The 17,227-nt window shown below is 43.0% G+C and overlaps 1 protein-coding gene across 4 annotated transcripts in view; it reads left to right on the top strand.

Annotated features, from left to right (window-relative positions):
- LOC121278056 (nuclear receptor coactivator 7-like) overlaps positions 1 to 17,227 on the top strand; it is a 116,379-nt gene that overhangs the window by 62,170 nt on the left and 36,982 nt on the right. For all 4 annotated transcript variants that reach the window (XM_041188098.1, XM_041188099.1, XM_041188097.1 and 1 more), the window contains one exon: positions 17,150 to 17,223. In XM_041188098.1, coding sequence (XP_041044032.1) covers positions 17,150 to 17,223 — 74 coding nt within the window. The remainder of the gene's footprint in view (positions 1 to 17,149; positions 17,224 to 17,227) is intronic.

The following is a 17,227-nucleotide window of genomic DNA, read 5'->3' as shown; positions in this document are numbered from 1 at the left end:
GAGACAGCTCTCCCAATAACATCCCCAAATGTTAGTAAGTAGGACTTTGCAGACTTGACAGGGCCGAGTTTGCTGTTGTTGTTTCCGGTGCCTCGTTCGATGCCACATGGTCCATCTGTTCGCTCCTTATCCAGTTTTCTGTAGTAGTTTGATACAACTCAGTGGCTTGCCCGGCCATTTCGGAAGGCATTTGGATTCAACTATATCGCTGTGGATATGGAGTTAGCCCAAGTAAGGACGGCAGATTTCCTCCCCTAAAGGATATTAGTGAACCAGATGGGTTTTTACGGCAATTGATAATGGTTTAATGGTCATCATTAGACTTTTAATGCCAGATTGTATTGATTGAATTCTGCCGTGGTGGGATTTGAACCTGGGTCTCTGGGTTACTAGTCCAGTGATAATACCACTTTGCCACCGCCTCCCCCTAAGGTAGACCATGACAAACTGCTTCACTTTGTTTAGAACTTAAGAACCAGAAAAAAACCACCTGCACTTGAAGCGGGGAATAAATTCAGAACTCATCTGTGGAAACAATTGGGGGCAATTTTAATGTGTAGGATTGTGAGGATTTTTTAATTGTTTCATGGGATGTTGCTGGTGAGGCCAGCATTTATTGTCCATTCCTGATTGCCCTTGAGAATGTCATGGTGAGCCGCTGCTTTGAGCTGCTGCAGTCCATCTCAGCAAGTATACCCACACAACCACCTTCAGGTGCTTCATCAATGACCTTCCTTTGATCATAAGGTCAGAAGTGGCAGTTTTAGCTGATGATTTCACGATATTTAGCACCATTTGTGACTTGTCAGAAACTGAGGCAGTCTCTGTCCAAACACAAACAGCTGGACAATATCCAGGTTTGGGCTCACAAGTGGCAAGCAACATTCATGTCACACAAGTGCCAGACAATTACCATCTCCAACAAGAGAGAATCTAGCCATCTCCCCATGTCATTCAATGGCATTACCATCGCTGAATACCCCATTATCAACATCCGTTGATCAGAAATTGAACTTGACTAGGTACATATATTCTGCGTGGCTCCAAGAGCAGGTCCAAGGCTAGGAATCCTCTGGCGAGTAACTTCAGCTCCTGACTCCCCAAAGCATCTCCACCATGTACAAGCACAAGTCAGGTGTGTGATGGAACCCCACCACCTGGAAGTTCCCTGCCAAGCCACTCACCATCCTGACTTGGAAATATATTGCCATTCCTTCACTCTCGCTTGATCAAAATCCTAGAACTTCCTCCCTAACAGCACTGTGAACGTACCTACACCACAGGGGCTGCAGCAGTTCAAGAAGACAATTCATCAACACCACCTCAAGGGCAATTAAGAATGGACAATAAATGCTGGTCTAGCCAGTGACGCCCACACCATGTAAATGAATTTAAAAAGGGTTCCAGGATTTTGATCCAACAAGTGTGAAGGGACAGCAATATCTTTCAAGTCAAAGAAGAAGAGTCATATGGACTCGACGTTAACTCTGTCCTTCTCTCCACAGTTTTTCCAGCATTTTCTGTTTGTTTCGGATTTCCAGCATCCGCAATATTTTGCTTTTATTTTCATTCAAGTCAAGATGGTGTGTGGCTTTGAGGGAAACTTGCAGGTGGTGATCTCCCTATGCATCTGTGGTCCTTGTCCTTCTAGCTGGTAGAGGTTGTGGGTTTGTAAGGTACTGTCAAAGGAGCCTTGATGAATTGCTGCAGTGCATCTTGTAGATGGTACACATTTCTGCCATTGTGCACTGGTGAAGGAGGAAGTGAATGTTTGTGGGTGGGATGTTGATCAAATGGGCTTCTTTGTCCTGGATTGTGTTGAGCTGCTTGAGCGTTGTCAGAGCTGCACTTATCCAGGCAAGTGGAGAGTATTCCATCATACCCCTGACTACCTTATAGTTGGTGAACCAACTTTGGGGAGTCAGGAGGTGAGTTAGTTGCTGCAGAATTCCCAGTCTCTGATCAGCTCTTGTAGCCACAGTATTTATATGGCTGGTCCAGTTCAGCTTCGGATCAATGGTAACCCCTAGAATGCTGATTTGTGATGGGGGTTTGGGGTTTAAAATGGGAGATTTAAAGTATGTTGGGAAGCTGACTTCAACACTCTGACTTCTGCATTTAACTGCAGTGCATTAAGCTGTTTGAGAGCAACCCCCTCAAGAAGTGTGTTGTGAATTTCAATATGCTAATCGGTTAATTGCATCATAGAGTCAGAGTTTTACAGCACTGAAAGAGGCCCTTCGGCCAGTCATGTCCATGCCAGTCATCAAGCCCCATCCACAAACATTCCCATTTTCCAACACTTGCCTGTGACCTTGTATGCTATGACATTTCAAGTGTTCATCTAAATACTACTAAAACGTTGTGAGGATTCCTTTCAGGCAGTGAGTTCCAGATAGCCCCACCATCTTGTTGAAAAATGTTTTCCTCCAATCCCCTCAAAACCTCCTGGCCCTTAACTCTGTTGCCCCTGGTTATTGACCCCTCCACTAAGGGGAATTGTTTCTTCCTATCTACCCTATCTGTGCCCCTCATAATTTTGTACACCTCAATCAGATTGCCCCTCAGCCTTCTCTGCTCTAAGGAAAACAGCCCCAGCCTATCTAGTCTCTCTTCATAGCTGAAACGCACCAGCCCAGGTGAATCTTCTCTGCACCCTCTCCAGTGCAATCACATCCTTCCTGTAGTGTGGCAACCAGAACTGCACACAGTGCTCCAGAAATGTCCTAACTGATGCTTTATACAGCTCCATCATAACCTCCCTGCTCTTTTATTCAATGCCTCATCTAATAAAAGCAAATATCCCATATGCTTTCTTAACCACCTTATCTACCTGTGCCGCTGCCTTCAAGGACCTATGGGCATGCACACCAAGGTCCCTTTGTTCCTCTGTACTTGATAGGGTCCAAACATTCAGCGTGTACTCCCTTGTCTTGTTAGTCCTCCCAAAATGCATCACCTCACTTTTCAGGATTAAATACCATTTTCCACTATTCTGCTAATCTTACCATCCTGTCTATATCATTGTGTAGTCTTGCTATTTACCACACCACCAATTTTTGTGCCATCTGCGAACTTACTGATCATACCTCCTACGTTTATGTCTAAATCATTAATGTACACTACAAACAGCAAAGGACTCAACACCAAACTCTGCAGTATGCCACTGGACACTGGCTTCCAGTCACTAAAACAACTATCGACCATCACCCTCTGCCTTCTGCCACTAAGCCAATTTTGGATCCATTTTGCCAAATTGCCCTGGATCCCATGTGCTCTTACCATCTTGACCAGTCTCCCATATGAGACCTTGTCAAAAACCTTACTGATGTCCATGTGGATTACATCAACTGCGCTACCCTCATCTACACAGCCAGGCACCTCCTCGAAAAATTCAATCAAATTTGTTAGACATGATCTCCCCTGACAGAGCTACGCTGACTATCCTTGATTAATTCTTGCCTCTCCAAGTGGAGCTTCATTCTGTCTGTCAGAATTTTTTCCAAAAGTTTCCCTACCACTGCATCAATATTAACATGGCCGTTGGAATTTGACTGTGGGTCCATGGCTTTTCCAGGCTTCCTGGAATTTGCCAGTGAAAGCAAGGCAAGTACATGGCGGTGATTTAAGGAGTTGAAGACATGTGTGGAAAAGATGTCAATAAATACTGAACTCAGCTGCTTTCTACAGTGTGTATCAAAGACTTTGTTCACGGTACTTGTGTTGAACGATAACGATTACAACTTTGAATGTTTGGATTTCTGATTTGCACTATGGCTGTCTCATCCATCAGATCAGCATGTTTGCCGCTCATGAGGTGTTACTTTGGACCTCAGATGAGGACCAAGATGGCCAGCACCAGTGTTAGCAAGAGCAGTACCAGCTGGAGCAGGGCGTGCAGCAACAACCTAGTGCTTACACATCTGCAGCTCCATAGGGGAGAAGGGATCAGCGGAAAGGTGCAGCTCACTGGAGGCTATACCTGGTATCCAGGGTTTACAGGCAATAGATGAGCTTTTTTGACATGTCAGGACACCAGTGTCTCCGGAGAGTTAGGGTCTGGTTAGGCTGGGACAAACATTTGCAGCCTGCTTGAACAAGACCTGCTGCCAGATGGGCCTAGTGGCTACACTTTACCAGTGGCTGTAATTCGCCGCCATCCTCAACAACTTGGTCTCTGATTGCTTCCAGGGTTCTACTGAGAGTATTTGCAGGATCTCAGTCAGTACACAGAAACGTGTAAGACAGATGGACTGTTTTGCCAGGGTAGTCTGTTATGTCAACTTGGCTTGTGGTAACACCGCTCAGAGAACGTGTGGGATCCATCAACTGCATGCGTTGCAATTATGGAGTATTTGTAAACCACAAGGGCTTCCACTCAGTCAATGCGCATCTAGTGTGCAATTACCAAAAGATCATTATGTAGGTGTGTGGAAGATTCCTGGGTGACTGACAATTGCTGTTGCCCTGTGGGAGTCCTCCCTCCCAATTCGTTTGCACTTTGAAGCAGATGTACCAGCTGGCTGCTGGAGACAGGTGCCTGGACAGATTTGGAGGCGTCCTTCAGTACAGGCATGCTCTCTAAAAAGGCCATGGTGTGCTGCGCTTTACACCACATTGCACAGCAGCAAAGTTTGAACCTACAGGAGGAATACAATTGTCAGAACACAGAACCTCCTCAGAAGATGATGAGAGGCAACGGTGGTACATGACATGTCTTACCTACCATGCATCAAACATGATAAGATGAAAAGGGAAAGTGATGAAAAGATATAACATTTCAGCGGAATGTTAAACAAAAACTTACCAATCTAACATTTTAACACACCCACATGCAATACCCTTGTGCAACTACAAATCTTCATTCTGCCATTCCTAGCACTTCTGTATGGTGCAACCCCTGTGGTATCAGTAGAGGTAGAAACAAGCTGCTCAGATCTGTCCTCTGACTGTTCAGATGCTCTTGGCCAATGCCCTCTAGGTTTTGAAAACCGTAAAGGCCCTGCCAAATCACCACCTGTAACTTGGCCATTGGGACACAGGCAGCTTGTGTTGAACTGGCTGAGAAGGGTTATAAGCGAGGGGCGGAAATGCTTTGAGCCTCAACTTTCATGTCCCATTTCACCATCGTCAGGACCCACCCGTACTTCCTTGCTAGCAATGAAGACATTTTGTTTCAAATCAATTGAGTGAAGAACAGTCAAGGCTAGGGTATCCTGCACCCTATTTAAGATGGCATTCATAGTGTGCAAGCCATTAATGAAGCCTGCATGCACTTGTTTGATTGTCGAATTTAATACTCCATGCAGGTGATCACTCTTTCCACGCATGAACCCATCATCACAGTGGTCTGTGATAATATGCTTAAGATGCATTCCTTCAGCCTCTCTGCGAGCATGCACTGCGGTTGGAACATCTGCCATACATTGCACATTCTTTACAGCTGCTCCATAAGTACCCTGTCTCTATGGTCCCCAAAATATAGCCTTTGCATCCAGCTTGGATCATCCTGCAATCTCTGATGTGAACTTGTACTGCTGAAACAAAGGTTCACCAGGCTTGTGTCCGGGATGGCGGGACTGTCCTATGAATAGAGATTGGGGAAACTGGGCCTGTATTCTCTAGAGTTTCGAAGAATGAGAGGTGATCTCGTTGAAACCTACAAGATAAGTACAGTGATAGACAGGGTGGATGCAGGTAAGATGTTTGTCCTGTTGCAGAGTCTAGAACCAGGGGACATGATTTCAAAATAAAGTGGAAGCCACTTAGGAGAAACTATTTTACTCGGAAGGTTGTGAATCTTTGGAATTCTGTATCCCAGAGGGCTGTGGAAGGTCAGTCTTTTGAGTATGTTTAAAACAGAAAATTGACAGATTTCTAAATACCAATGACATAAAAGGATATTGGGATAGTATGGGGAATAAGGCATTGAGGTGATGATTAGCTGTGATCACATTGAATGGCAGAGCAGGCTCAATGGGTTGAATGACCTACTCCTGTTCCTATGTTCATGTCCCTGTCTCTGCTATCTGCTCTTGTTTGTGATGTATGAGTCATCAGGTGAAAATCTATTGGTTCCACTGAAGTGACGCATGGTCTACCTGAGTCCCTTGGCGCACCTTAAAAGAGATGAGCTCATGTGAGAGCTTGTGGCTGCCTTCTTAGATAATCTCCTGCGGGACACTTGAAGGCTTGTGGGAATTTAAAAGCTTGAATTAGAGCTACCAAGGTAAAAATGTTTTGAGATCATTATGCACATCATATTTAATTTGCTGCCGACATCAAGTCAACACGATTAAGTGTTGTATGCCATGTGGCTGACTGATATTTAGTTCTGTCACCAGGTAGCTGGGAAGTCCCCAGCTCTGATGGCCAAGCATGCCAAGACACCACTGATGCCCAGAACTGCCACTTCTGTGACTATCAGTGGAGAAATGGCTGAAGGGCCACCTTCCGTTCTCTTCCCCTCCCGCGTTCTGTGCTCTCTTCCCCTGCAGAGAGGAAAAGAGACCTATGAGTGAGTGTGATGGCATGTGTTGGATGGATGGAGAGCATTCTTTGAAGGAAACTGAGGGAGAGGTATGACATTGCATAAAGGTGAGTATCAGTAGTAGATGGACAGATGTGGATCTCAGGAAGTGCTTAGACAGAGATGGGTTTACCTGCAAGGTAAGTTGGTGTGGGGAATGATTTGCTGGAGTATGCTTGAGAAGACAGAGTGAGATGTTTGGGGTGGTGTGGACAGCAGGATGTGGGTGACTATGCCAATGCGCTCACCTTTCCTGCATTGCTTTGGTCGTTACACCACTTTCAGCACTGAATCCACAAGCCAACACATGTCTGTTTCTGACCTCATTGGCAACCTCCACCCATGCTGCCTTTATTTTACCTTCAGGTTTCTTCCACCTTACACTAGTGAAGAGTATCTTCCTTACAACCCCTGGCATCAAGCCAAGGGAGGTGTCCAGCTCCAAAGCCAATCAAACTATTGGTGTATTCCTTTAAATACTGGAGTTAAAATTAATTCAAGTGGATTGTCATCATACCCACTCAAGCTAATTAGTAGAGAAACCTAGAAATGATATAGTGATGCAGTGGCCAACTTAAAAGCAGCTAACCGAAGAGCTGTACTTATTGCCGGGTTTCCTGCATTCTACCAGACCCTCCGTTCTCAGCAGGTCAGAAACTAAAAATCTAGCTCAATATTTCAGTGAGCTCTATGGATTAGTTGATATTGATTTTTCCAAATGCAAATAAAATAGATTTCTTTCAGAAAACAATATTTTCAAATCAATATATCCTTTTTTTGGAGTACGTGAGCAGTTTGTTTAATTACATGACGCCTTAAATTTTTTTGTGCAGCAGTGCATGCGCCACAACTGAAAGAAGCTGACTTATATATCGCTTGAGTGAGAACTTTGGGTTACTGTGTGGCTCTGCAGCTTAGAGGGAGCATTGTTTCTGATGTAATACATGAGTGAATTATGATGTTCTAAGTGTAGAAGGCTTGGGGGAATAGATAAATGTGGACCAATTGTTCCAAAAGTGCTCCATCATTGAAGCTTTTCTTGCATCACATCCAGGTCTACTGTGGATTAATTGATTGAACAAAAAATGCACATGATATACATTGTAATAATATATTACAGTTAGGAGAGCTATGACTTGCCAAAAGGAAAAGTTCTCACTATTCATGAAACTGGTAACATAACCTGTGCATCTCTAACTTCTTAATTATAAACTTTGACAGCAAGCACTGAAGTTACACAGAGCAGGAATATTGGCTATTTGAGAATTTTTAGCACCTTGATGGTGGGGTTGTGGTTGTTGTTGCTTAGTTAGGGTTATTTGCTGTGTAATTTATTTTTTCCCTTATAATCTCCTCCCTTGTTCTTTTACCATTTATCTTAACCCTGAGTCCTCTGGCTACTGACCCTCCTGCCAGTGTAAACAGTTTACCCTTATTTACTCTTAACTTGAACACTATTAAATCCTCCTTGTACCCTTATCTTTCATTTGGCTCCATTTCTGCACATTGTTAGGTGTTATGGTCTTATGGAAATCATTTGCAAACCCCAAAGTGGGGCTGCTAACTCTGCTTTGACACATTCCTGGAGATTTGATCATGTGGTTTTCAGTCAAGTGATACTGCTTGTGAAACTTAATCACATGACATCTAATAATTGGCCACTTTTTTGCAAATGCTATCAAATTAACCTTATTTGAGTGTTTTAGTAGCACTAAGCCCTGTATAAAATATTAGACTTTTTTTGTTCTTTATGGTGCAATAAAAAATATAAGTCAAAGAAATAAATCATTATATAATGGCACACATCACAAGCCAACAGGTACTCTCCTCCAGTTTGTGTTGCCTTCTCTTTCGATCCCTCTCTTAATTTATTGATCTCTCTTCTCGCGCCCCCACCACACCATCTAGTTATTGTGTTCTGTCTTCCTTTCCCAATTTCTGTTTCTCTCTCCCCGCTCCTCCAGTTTGTTTTGCGCTTGCCCTCCCTCTCTCTCTTGCCACCCCCCCCCCCCCCCCCATCACACCGCCGCCGCCACCACCGCCCCGAAGTCTCAGGACTCATGGAGTTTCCAGGCTATTTTTATTCAGCCTAATGCCATCATCCTTGCAACTAACAGTGAAGTTGTGTATTCTGAATTTTGGAGGGACCAGAGGGCTCAGACAACATTGGTTGCAAGTCACAATAACCAGGGTGCTGCGAATGCATGAACTGCACGTACAAGGACCATTTCTCCTGAGTTGCCAGCAGCAGTGCTTGGGAGACCAATCACCCATTCCAGTAGACTTCAACCCAAACAGGAAGTTTGGGAAGCCTACCTCAAAGTATCCCCAGTTTTAACTGCTGTGTATAATTCAGGTACTCCAAGGCATTTTTTAATTTTTATATAAATATAGCTACATAGTACAGTTGTGTATTTGTCTTTAGATTTATTTTCAAAGCATTCTTTGTATTAGTTGAGCTGAGGACCATGAAGCTTAAATATGTTGTTCCTAGTTAGGTGATAATGTGTGGGAGCTCCCACAAGTACTCTAATCTCAAAACCGATAATGTCTGCATGTTTTTGTGGCAGAAGCAGTAACGAATGTGAACTCAAAAAATAACACTGCATTCTACTCGTATTGTTGTCTGATTTTATAGTCAGAGCTGCCTGTTTCTGGTTTGGTATTAGAAACATAGAAACTAGGAGCAGCAGAAGGCCATTTGGCCCTTCAAACCTGCTCCACCATTCATTATTATCATGGCTGATCATCCAACTCAATAGCCTGCTCCCGCTTTCTCCCTTTGATCCCTTTCGCCCCAAGAGCTATATCTAACTCCTTCTTGAAAACATACAATGTTTTGGTCTCAACTACTTTCTGTGGTAGCGAATTCCACAGGCTCAACACTCTCTGGGTGAAGAAATTTCTCCTCATCTCAGTCCTAAAAGGTCTATCCCATATCCTCAGACTGTGACCCCTGGTTCTGGACTCCCCCACCATCAGGAACATCCTTCCTGCATCTACCCTGTCTAGCCCTGTTAGAACTTTATAGGTTTCTATGAGATCCCCACTCATTTTTCTGAACCCCAGCGAATATAATCCTAATCAACTCAATCTCTCCTCATATGTCAGTCCCGCCATCCCAGGAATCAGTCGGGTAAACCTTTGCTGCACTCACTCTATAGCAAGTACATCCTTCTTCAGATAAGGAGACCAAAACTGCACACAATATTCCAAGTGTGGTCTCACCAAGGCACTGTACAGTTGTAGCAAGACATCCCTGTTCCTGTACTCGAATCCTCTGGCTATGAAGGCCAACATACCATTTGCCTTCCTTATCACCTGCTGCACCTGCATGCTTACCTTCATCGACTGGTGTACAGGGACACCCAGGTCTCGTTGCACATTCCCCTCTCTTAATTTTATAGCCATTCAGATAATAATCTGCTTTTCTGTTTGTGCTACCAAAATGGATAACCTCACATTCATCCACATTATACTGCATCTGCCATGCATTTGCTCACTCACTCAGCTTGTCCAAATCACACTGAAGCATCTCTGCACCCTCCTCACAGCTCACCCTCCCACCCAGCTTTGTGTCATCTGCAAATTTAGAGATATTACATTTAATTCCCTCATCTAAATCATTAATATATATTGTGAATAACTGGGGTCCCAGCACGGATCCCTGCAGTACCCCAATACTCTCTGCCTGCCATTCGGAAAAAGACCCGTTTATTCCAATTCTTTGTTTCCTGTCAGCCAACCAGTTTTCTATCCTGGCATATTGTATATAGACAACGTAAAACGTGCCATGTGTGCTTACCACAACCACATGGGATTGCTGTGCTCCTAAAGGAGCAAATATTGAGCAAAACATGTATACTCATCTATTTCAGAGCCATGGGCTGGCTGCTGTAAAACGACATTCAGCATGAGTCCAAATGACATGATGAGATTTCTGCCAAAGTTTGCGAATGTTGATAATTTGGAATGTTTGTTCAGTATTAATCAAACTGATTTGGCAAAGAATTGGAGACCATCTGCAGTTATTTTTATTGATCAAATTCTCAGAGAAAGATTTTTAGCATGTCTGCATGAGAAGTTTTATGCATGATCCAATTGAAATATGGAGGATTTTGACTTCTAGCTAATTCCAAAGTTACTTTTGGAAACACAATTTGAGGTGAAAAATCATTTTCTTTCAGTTGTTTGACATTCACTGAGACCCAAGAGCCTTTGAACGAGGTTACAGACAATGAATGGCGAAGAATAATTACTCCAAGCAGTTAATTGTCAGTCACCATCAGTGGTACATTCTCCATGGCAACTCCACTTGCTAACCAATCAACACACCCTTCACATAAAGTATGAATTGTTGTTTTCTCCCTTATATTGGTATTCTTGCAAGTGTCCTGATGAGTGCAAGATGAAAAGCTTAGACATGTCTCTCTTTTCAGCAGCACTCAAGTTCTGTACTACCAAACAACTAATTATACACATTGTTAGCTAACCAATAGTGTCCACTGATCTTGGTAACCTGAGGATTACCATTGACCAGAAACTGAACTGGACTAGCCATATAAATACTATGGCTACAAGAGCAGGTCAGAGGCTATGAATCCTGCAGCGAGTTACTCACCACCTGACTCCCCAAAGCCTGTCCACCATTTACAAGGCACAAATCAGGAGTGTGATGGAATACTTTCCACTTGCTGGGCTGAGTGCAGCTCCAACAACATTCAAGAAGCTTGACACCATACAGGACAAAGCAACCTGCTTGATTGGCACCCCTTCCACAAACGTTCATTCCCTCCATCACTGATGCGCAGTAGCTGCAGTGTGTACCATCTACAAGATGTACTTCAGGAACTCACCAACACTCCTTAGACCGCATCTTCCAAACCCAGACTGCTGCCATCTAGAAGGACAAGGGCAGCAGACACATGGGAATACCACTACCTTCAAGTTCCCCTCCAAGCCCCTCACCATCCTGACTTGGAACTATTTCGCCGTTTCTTCACTCCTGGGTCAAAAATCCTGGAACTCCCTCCTTAACAGCACTGTAGGCATACCTACACCACATGGACTGCAGCGATTCAAGAAAGCAGCTTACCACCACCTTCTCAAGGGCAATAAATGCTGGCCTAGCCAGCGAAGCTCAAATCCCATGAATGTATAAAAAAATGAATATAGCATATATAGAGCAAATGCAACCCAAATGTCTGAGAACTTTATAATCCATGAATTTTTGAAGTGAAGGAATTCCTATGTTATACCATTTTTTCATTCCCTCTCCCGTTTGAATTCATACTCTGATCTTGGGGTGGGCATTTGATTGAGTGAAGCTTTATGGGTGCTCACAGCTTTTGTTTGCATTTTGTAACATCTATTTGAGTTAAAACAGTGTTGTGAAGTGGCTACTGAAAAAGGAGGCAGGAATCACCAAGTTTCATACTGTAGGCCAATCGTTTCAGCCTGCTCTTACTTCACCAAACACATTGTCTCTTGCCCGCTGCCCCTTCATCCCCGCCTGTTTGTGTCTTTCTTCACCTACATTCTGTCCCTTTTTCTAGTACGCTGGAGGTAGGAGACTGAATAGATCATCACTGTAAATTATGGTTCAGAAACAATAAGTTTCTGCAAGTATGTGCAAGTATTCTTTAATACTTTGAAAATTACTTTTTGATATATTTATGGTGCAGGGATAGGCTTACTTTATAATGACTAATATTTTTGATGGCAAAGGATTGGATGCAGGAGTGCAAACCTGCATGTTCACACAACAGAATTTCTGGAAAATACAATGAGGAAAGCATGTACTAGATATGTATGTACACTTTGTGTCATCACTTATGAGTTGGAAGATATGTTTTATAAAATGTAGAATTAAGGTATTAATTTACACGGAATAAGTCAGTTAGATTTTTGACATCAAATTATATGATTGTTTATTTTCATGAGATTGTAAACCGTTTATTCTCATCATATGTTTACCTTTCTCTCAATTTTTTTTGAAGTTTGGAAACATATGAAGATAATCCAGGCTGTTGGTAGTATGGCATATAATACTGCTGAGTTAGGTGAACATTGGCCTGGCAATGTAGGGATGGCAGCTCTGAGGATGTGGGACTTCTGGAGCGGCAGTTAGAATGTGGAAATATTGTGGAGAGGGTGGTCTTCAGGTCTGTGAGTAATGGGCTGCAGCACCACTGGACCTGATGTGTTAAGATTCAGGAAGTGTTAGTTAATTGCCAAGATATGGCGATGATGAACTTATGCTGTTGACAAGTTACAGGCAGTGTTTGAAGAGATGTTGGTGAACATGAGAGAGAGTTTACTTGTAGGTGCATTGGGAGTCATGATTCGGGGAATGCCTGTATTGGTAGGGTGATCCTGGTGTATGGCAGTTCTGGGTAGGGGCACCACTGTATTTGAGAACATTGGAGAGAGTCAACTGTTTCTAAGAGCATGGTGGTCTGATCTAGATCTGTTGTTGAACATCTAGGATCCAGCAATGTTCTTTTTGGGAGTAGGTGGCTTGGGTTTTTCTAGTATTACTAGGTAGCTGGAGGGGCTGCAGGAGAATGGAGACTATCAGCCTTCATCCATGTCTGTTCCATCCAAGGAAAATTTTACAGAAGCTGAGAGCATGCTTTTAAGTTGCTTTTTTAAAGCATTAATGCGCCTACACCAAAAATGTTGGCAACTACAATTTAAACACATTAAGCATTTTGATAAAATCGCAGTTGGTTGCAGCTCAGTCGCTGGCAAGTGGCATGGGGGAGACACTTCACCATGCGTGGCAGCAGAAAGGACTGATAATAATGGGATGGTAACTGGGGAGTGGTTAGCAGTGTATTGACTCTCGGGATAAGATGGGTGAATATCAGAGCTGGAGTTTTTTAATCTTTCATGGAATGTGAGCATTGCTGGCAAGTCCAGTATTTGTTCTCCTTGAAAAGATGGTTGTGAGACACTTGCTTGAATCACTGCAGTCCATGTGGTGTAGGTACACCTATATGCCGATAGGGAAGAAGTTCCAGGATTTTGACACAGCGGCAGTGGAGGAATGTGACATAGTTCCAAGTCAGGATGTTGTGTGGCTTGGAGGGGAACATGTAGGCTGCAGAATTCCCAAGCGTATGCTGTCGTCCTCCTTCGAGGTGGTAAAGGTCATTGGTTTGGAAGGTGCAGTCGAAGGATCCTTAATGAGTTTCTGTGATGCATCTTGTATGGGGTATACGCCGTGCGCTGGTGATGAAGATAGTGATGATTTAAGGTGTTGCATGGGGTACCACTCAAGTGGGCGCCTTTATCCTGAATGGTGTTGAGCATCTTTGAGCATTTTTGGAGCTACATTCATTCAGGCAAGTGGAGAGTATTCCATCACACTCCTGACGAGCCTTGTAGATGGTGGAAAGGCTTTGGGAGTAAGGAGGTGAGTGACTCGTTGTAGAATTCACAGCCTCTGACCTGCTCTTATAGCCACATTATTTATATAGCTGGTCCAGTTCAATTTCTGGTCATGACACCCAGGATGCTAATGCCCTTGAAAGTCAAGGGGAGTTGATGAGATTCTCTTTAGTGATTCCCATAGAGACTGATAACTCTTAGAAGAAAGGAATCCCCACGAAGCCAACAGAAAGAAAACTAATGGACAAGGTTTTGCTTTTTCAAACTTTTACTGTAACAAACCAACAAAATTTGAAACAAAAACAAAAACAGAATTACCTGGAAAAACTCAGCAGCTCTGGCAGCATCAGCGGAGGAGAAAAGAGTTGACGTTTCGAGTCCTCATGACCCTTCAATCTTTTCTTCTCCGCCGATGCTGCCAGACCTGCTGAGTTTTTCCAGGTAATTCTGTTTCTGTTTTTGTTTTGGATTTCCAGCATCCGCAGTTTTTTGTTTTTATCAACAAAATTTGAATATTAATTAACAGGCAAAGGATATTTCAAATAAAAAAGTAAATTTCACTTTAAATGGTTGATGCAACAAGAAAATGCCTCGTGTAATTACCAGCACTCCCTTTACTTTCCGCACAAATGCATGCCACAAATGGCATGCAATCTCTGTGTTTTCCCAACTCTGCCTGTTATGTAGGATCTCTTGCTTCCCACTCAGTTGTTTCAGCCCTTGACTCACATTCATTAGCATCCGTATTCCATCCCAAGTATCCAGACACGGTTAATAGTGACAAGGCACAGGTCTACGAACGCCCTCCTTTTTTTATTCGTTCAGAAGGTGTGCGCTTTGCTGGCTGGGCCAGCATTTATTGTCCATCCTTGGTTGCCCTTGAGAAGCTGAACTGCCGCCTTGAACCGCTGCACTCAGTGCTGTTAGGAAGAGAGTTCCAGGATTTTGATCCAGCGACAGTAAAGGAACAGCGATATATTTCCAAGTCAGGATGGTGAGTGACTTGGAGGGGAACTTCCAGGCGGTGGTGTTCCCATGTATCTGCTGCCCTTGTCCTTCTAGGTGGTAGTGGTCGTGAGTTTAGAAAGTGCTGTCTAAGGAGCCTTGGTGAATTCCTGCAGTGCACCTTGTAGATGGTACACACTGCTGCTACTGTGCGTTGGTGGTGGAGGAAGTGAATGTTTGTGGATTTAGTGCCAATCAAGCGGGCTGCTTTTTCTTGGACTGTGTCCAGCTTTTTCAGTGTTGTGGGAGCTGCACTCATCCAGGCAATTGGGGAGTATTGCATCTCACTCATGACTTGTGCCTTGTAGATGGTGGAAAAGCTTTGGGGAGTCAGGAGGTGAGCTACTCATCGCACAATTCCTAGCCTCTAACCTGCTCTTGTAGCCACAGTATCTTACTCCAGTCAAGACAGTCTTCATGGCACAGAAGCCCTAGTGAGTTCCTTCTACCTCTTTAAACAGCTTGGTTGGCTCTGGTAAAACTGAAACAGCAGCAGTGAGCCTTGTCCAATCCATAATCTCTTGCACTTCCTGTCTTCAGCTCTCTCTCCTATCCAACTGTATGCCACAGACTATAACACAATCTCTGCTATATAAGTAGAGACCTGCATCAACACCAGGATCTATTCTGAACTGCCAAACAGAGAGCTCATCCATTCATGGAGAGCATTGCTTGCTTCCAGTCACAGACGAATTCTGTGTGTTTTGAATTGCCTGCCACAAAGTCAAGCTGAAACCTAACACCGCTGCAATTAGTTTTCTATTTACCTTTTGGCTTCTTAATTTTTTTTTATCTCTGTGGCAACCTCGGGTCACATTTCTTGGAACCTAATGAGCTTGTCAGGAAACTAATTAACCCTTTTTCAGAATACTCCCAGTTTACTTTGGCATTAAAGGGGACATCATACAAAAATAAAATATAGGCTTTTCTCAAAGCACCTGGTGCATCACATTAATTGAAGATGGTCATTGCCTGGCACTTGTGTGCTGCGAAAATTACTTGCCATTTATCAACCTGAGACTGAATGTTGTCCAAGTCTTGGTGTATGCAGTCATGGGCTGCTTCAGTATCTGAGTCATTGTGAATGGCACTGAACACTGACTATATCACATAGCAGCAGTGGGATACAAATTTTGTGCGTCAGAAATAGCACTGTGACAACTTATGCACAATGTAATTGTTATGTTTACAGGAAGTGCATTGTATGGAAGAGTTTTAATATTTGAAAGTTAGCATATAAAATAACGGATACTAAGTGATTATCATTTAGTAATATATATAATCTTAAATTGATATTCTTATTGAAATGAGCATATTTGCTGTAAATCCTGTCCCTATATCTTTTACTTATATGCACGTTGGATGGATTTTTAATTTGTCTTTTGGCTTTGTAAATGAAGGTATAAAATCCAGCTGCTGCAAGTTTATTGATGATTTGCAGTTGGTTCCAAGAAAGCAAGAGTAAATGTATTTTGAAAAATGTTGAGCTGTAGGGTACTGTTTTGTAAGCCGTTTAGAATTATTTATGAACTTATGAAATAGGAGCAGAGGTAGGCCATTCGGCCCCTCGAGCCTGCTCCGCTGTTCTTTAAGATCATGGCTGATCTGTTCATGTTCGAATTCCATATTCCCATCTACCCTCGATAACCTTTGATTCCTTTGCCTAACAAGAATAGATCTACCTCCACCTTAAAAAGTTCAATGACCCCGCCTCCACCGCCTTTGGAGGCAGTGTTCCAAAGTCAGACAAACCTCAGAAAAAGTTCTCCTCATCTCCGTCCTAAAAGGGTGACTCCTAATTTTAAAACAGTGCCCCCTAGTATTGGACTCACTCACAAGAGGAAACATCTTTTCCACTTCCACCTTGTCAACACTGTTCAGGATCTTAAATACTTCAATCAAGTCACCCCCTCACTCCTCAACTCCAGTGGAAACAAGCCAAGTTTGCCTAACCTCTTCTCATAATATAACCCGTTCACTCAAGGTATCAATTTAGTAAACCTCCTCTGAACTACCTCCAACAAATTTACATTCTTCCTTAAATGAGACCAAAACTGCATACAATATTCGAGATGTGGCCTCACTAATATCCTGTGTAACTGTATTTCTGTATTTCTTTAAATTTTTGAACAATTGCTGAATGTCGATATAAAATTAGTAATAACGTTTAACAAGTTTAAATAAGGAGATTTGTTTGATGTTTTCTATCTTTTTTTAAAGGTGACAGTCAGATAAACAATGAGAAGGAAAAGAAAATGGCTTCCCAGAAGCCAATGGGAACCACTGAATATATGGTAA

This window comes from Carcharodon carcharias, chromosome 5, assembly GCF_017639515.1.
Source record: "Carcharodon carcharias isolate sCarCar2 chromosome 5, sCarCar2.pri, whole genome shotgun sequence".
Lineage (NCBI taxonomy): Eukaryota > Metazoa > Chordata > Chondrichthyes > Lamniformes > Lamnidae > Carcharodon > Carcharodon carcharias.
The sequence above is the reverse complement of the archived record's forward strand: the minus strand, read 5'-3'. Positions and strand labels throughout refer to the sequence as shown.